Here is a 3,782-nt window from a genome sequence, read left to right on the forward strand (position 1 = left end):
GGGCGTCATGGGCTGGGTCGCCCCGCTGGGGGCCGGCAGGGCACACGTGGCAGGGGGAGGCCCGAGCACCGCCAGGCCGGCCGGCCCTGCCCCCAGCCAGCCCCCGCCTCACCTTAACGCGGTCCATGGCCTCCTGGGCCTGGGCCGCGCGCACGCTCGGGGGCGGGTTCCGCTCAGACAGCAGCTGCGTGGAGCCCAGGTACTGGGCCCCGAACAGGACCCCATCCAGGAGGTCCTCGTGGTCACAGGGGCCGGGCACTGCGGCGACAGGGGGGTGAACCTCGACTCAGGGCGGAGCGGGGCCTCTGCGAGGGGAGCGGGAGCCGGCACCGGGAGCTATGACTGAGCCCCGGGGGTTGCTCGGGAGGCGGCCGACAGATCCCGCCAGCCCTCTGCTCTGGCTCGCCAAGGACCCCTCCTGGGAGGGCGCCTGGACCTGAATGGGACCCCAAAGCAGAGACAGAGCTGACTACACCTCTCCTGCCTCAGATCACCCAGGCCTGGTGTTTTCTTTTTGTTAAAGAATGATTTTATTTCATTATATTCATTATTGTTATTACTATCTTTCAGTTTGACCAGAGAGAGACAGAGATGGCGAGAGAGAGAGGGAAAGTGAGGAGCAGGCCGCCAGGTCTGGGACTCGAACCTCAGCTGGCCATGTGAGTCCGGTGCCTTAACCTCTACGCCACCTGCCGGCCCCGGGGGTGTTTCCTGAGACCGGCAATGCCTGCAGGCACAGCCCAGGGTCTAGGAGCTCCATCCTACCCCATGGCTTCACACTCTGGGGCCACAAGCCCCGTCCTGTTCTAGAACCATCCGTGCGTGGTCGTCACAGGCCTACAGCCAGCTCTGTCCAGCCCTCGAGGACACTCGGGTAGCCCGGCCAGTGCTAGGAGCCCCCCGTGAGCCCACACACCAGCAGCTGTGAAGCCAGAACCAGCCCGCTCCGCAAGTCCCCCGCATCCCAGAGCTTCAGCAGACCTCATGTCCTGGTCCGTGAAGCCCCCCAGCCGGGGACAAGCCAGGCCTACTGCCATTCTAGACGTCTCTGTCAGCCCAAGGCCCGGCAGCTCCGTGTCCACCACAGGGACTGCCCCGTGCTTCCCCTCTGTCCAGACCCGGGGGGACGGCGCCGCCCTCAGTCCTAGGACTTCCGACGCGTCTCAAAGCACGCGACTGTCAGGGGCCCTGGGGACCAACGGCTCCAGAGCCAGACCTGCCCGACTCATGATGGCACGTGCTTCTAGCACCCCCCAGCGCCCCCTGCACCGGCGATGCTCAGCCCGCTCCGTGCTGCCTGCACACGGCTCCGCCCAGAGTCCCAGACAGCGGCCAGTCTCGTCTCCAGAACCCCCGAAGGCTGGCCCGGTCCAGCCAGGCGCCATCGACCTCAGCGTGCCGGACAGGGCACCTGCAAGCCGGACTTCTGGGGCTGTCGCCGCCGGGCTCGTGCAGCCACTGTGCCCTCAAGACGCACGGGTCTGGATGGAGCCGGCCGCGCAGGGTACGCGCTTGGTGGGGAGATTCAGCGGGAAAGAAAGTGAAGTCCGTGGCCCGGCTGTACACGTGCCGGGCTGATAAAACACCTCCGTTCATTCCACGTTTTCTTAGGCTCCTGCCATAGGCACGTACACTTGCCAGAGACAGAGAGGGGAACTGAGGTCACCGCGGGGGATGGCCGCACTGCAATCCCTTCTCCTCCATTCTCCGGGATCGTGGGCACACACATGCGCCCGGCATGATTTTGAAGCCACCAGGTCTGGGACTTGAACTGCAGTCAGTCACATTGGATGTAGCATTTTTTTTTTGGAGAGGTCTTTGCTATACGGCACACGCGCTCGCCAGAAAGACAGAGAGACAGAAAGCGAGAAATCACCCCCCGGGGGGATGGCCACGCTGCAATCCCTTCTCCTTCGTTCTCCTCTTGGGATCTTGAGTGTGTACGCACACGCGTCCGGCGCGAGTTTAAGCCACCGGGTCCGGGACTCGAACCACGGTTGACTACACGGAGTCCAGCAATGAAGTCATTATGCTGGTCCCGATGTAGTTACCTTAACCTCCATGCCACCTGCTGGCCCCGATTTCGGTTGTTTTAAATCCTTTTAATGTGGGTAACTAGAACTTTTTATTTAATTTGCCACAGTGCCTGAGCAGTCCCCAGAGAGAGGAAAGAGAGGGAAAGTGAGAATGCACCCCCGGGGGCGTGGTCACGCTGCGCTGCCTTCTCCTCCATCCTCCCTGGGGATTTCGGGCACGCACGCACCCAGCGTGATTTTCAAGCGGCCGGATCTGCACCTAGAACTGTGGTCCGCCGTGTGGGAGCCCAGGGCCTCAGCCACCTGCTGGTCCGCTGGGAAGTTTTTTAATCATATGTAGCAGTTCTATCAAGACCTTCCCGATTCCACCAGAATGGGACGGCTCCGTCCGTAGTTCTAGAACCCCTCGTGGGTCAGAACAGGAGAGAGGGCCTAGCCATCTCTCGGTTCCAGAGTTCTCCAGTCCGAGTAGAACGGACCGCTCTGCTTGCCAGTCCAGAGCACTCATCAGCCCAGACCCATCCGCCCTGGACCCACGGGCAGACCCAAGCTTGGGGGCTCCTTGGGGGAGTCACAGCTCCGCCCGATTCTAGAACTTTCTTAGAGCTACAGGTCCAAACCACCTCTCCTCCCAGCAGCCACTGGCTGGCTCTCTGACTGACAGCCTCCGATGGTCTGGGTGAAATTCTAGCGCATTCTGGAAGGCCAGAACTGCGCCCTATGCCGTCGGTCGGAGACCGGCGCCTTTTCTCATCAACACCCACACAGGAAACCCAGTTCGGTCCTCGTGGGCCCGAAGGCGTCTGCTTGGCCTGGTCAGGGCTGTCTTTAACCACGAAGCAGTTTCCAGGCGCTAAAACCTGAACTGCACGTCCTTGCCACCTGTTAGGAGCTACCCGTCTCCCTGGGATTCTTTCTAACATTTACCAAGCGCGCACGGGCTGGCCACGGGCTGGCGAGTGCGGTTTCAGTCCTAGGCCCAGTGGCTCGAATCCATGCGTGCCCCGAATCCCAAAAGGAAGGAGACGGAGGAGGGACCGGGGCGACCAAGCCCCACGGCAGCTGCTTCCTCACTTTCTGCCGGCCTCTCTGGTGAGCACCCCCTGGCAAACTGAAACAAAAGCCAGACCAGCCCCATGGCCTAGTGCTTAAAGGAGCCAGAGCCCACATGGCTGACCACGTGCTTCGAATCCCCTGGCCCTCTGGCTTCAAAACCACACCAGGTGGGCGTGCGTGCATGCCCAAAATCAGGACAGAGACACGGAGGGACTGGGCGTGACCACGCCCCATGGGTGCTTTCTCTCCCCCTCTCCCTGCCTATCTCTGTGTCTCTCTGGCGAGGGCACGCGCCTTCTAGCAAGTAAAACCAACGCGAAAGCCTTTCTTAGCTCTGGAGACCTGCGAGGCCAGGCGGGTGGGATCCGGCCCACAGCGGGGTACAGGCCAGCCTCACTCGAGAGCCCAGTGCTCCAGACCGTCCGGATAGCCCTGCCTCCTGCCCGTTCTAGAACATTCCGCAGACTGTTGCTGCTTTCTCCGGCCACGTGGACTGCGCTCAGGAGCCTGTGGGGACTCGTACTGGCCAGGCTGCGCCAGATCTAGGGAGCCCGCTGCTGGGGCGGGGCGGGGCACTCACCCTCCTGGAGGGCAGGGTATGAAGCCAGGGTCTTGGGGCTCTGGAAGAAGACAGAGAGGGGCGGCCTGAGTGCCCCCGCAGGTCCCGGACACGGGCGGAGCCCCTGAGGG

The 3,782-nt window shown here is 62.5% G+C and overlaps 1 protein-coding gene across 1 annotated transcript in view; it reads right to left on the reverse strand.

Annotated features, from left to right (window-relative positions):
• Positions 1–3,782, reverse strand: part of APBA3 (amyloid beta precursor protein binding family A member 3) — an 8,450-nt gene that overhangs the window by 1,876 nt on the left and 2,792 nt on the right. Inside the window, exons 3-4 of the mRNA XM_027769599.1 lie at positions 3,673–3,775; positions 1–258 (exon numbers count right to left, since the gene is read on the reverse strand). The exon at positions 1–258 is cut by the window's left edge and continues 119 nt beyond it. Coding sequence (XP_027625400.1) covers positions 1–258; positions 3,673–3,775 — 361 coding nt within the window. The remainder of the gene's footprint in view (positions 259–3,672; positions 3,776–3,782) is intronic.

The sequence above is a fragment of the Tupaia chinensis genome, unplaced genomic scaffold, assembly GCF_000334495.1.
Source record: "Tupaia chinensis unplaced genomic scaffold, TupChi_1.0 Scaffold149964_2, whole genome shotgun sequence".
NCBI classification, from domain to species: domain Eukaryota; kingdom Metazoa; phylum Chordata; class Mammalia; order Scandentia; family Tupaiidae; genus Tupaia; species Tupaia belangeri.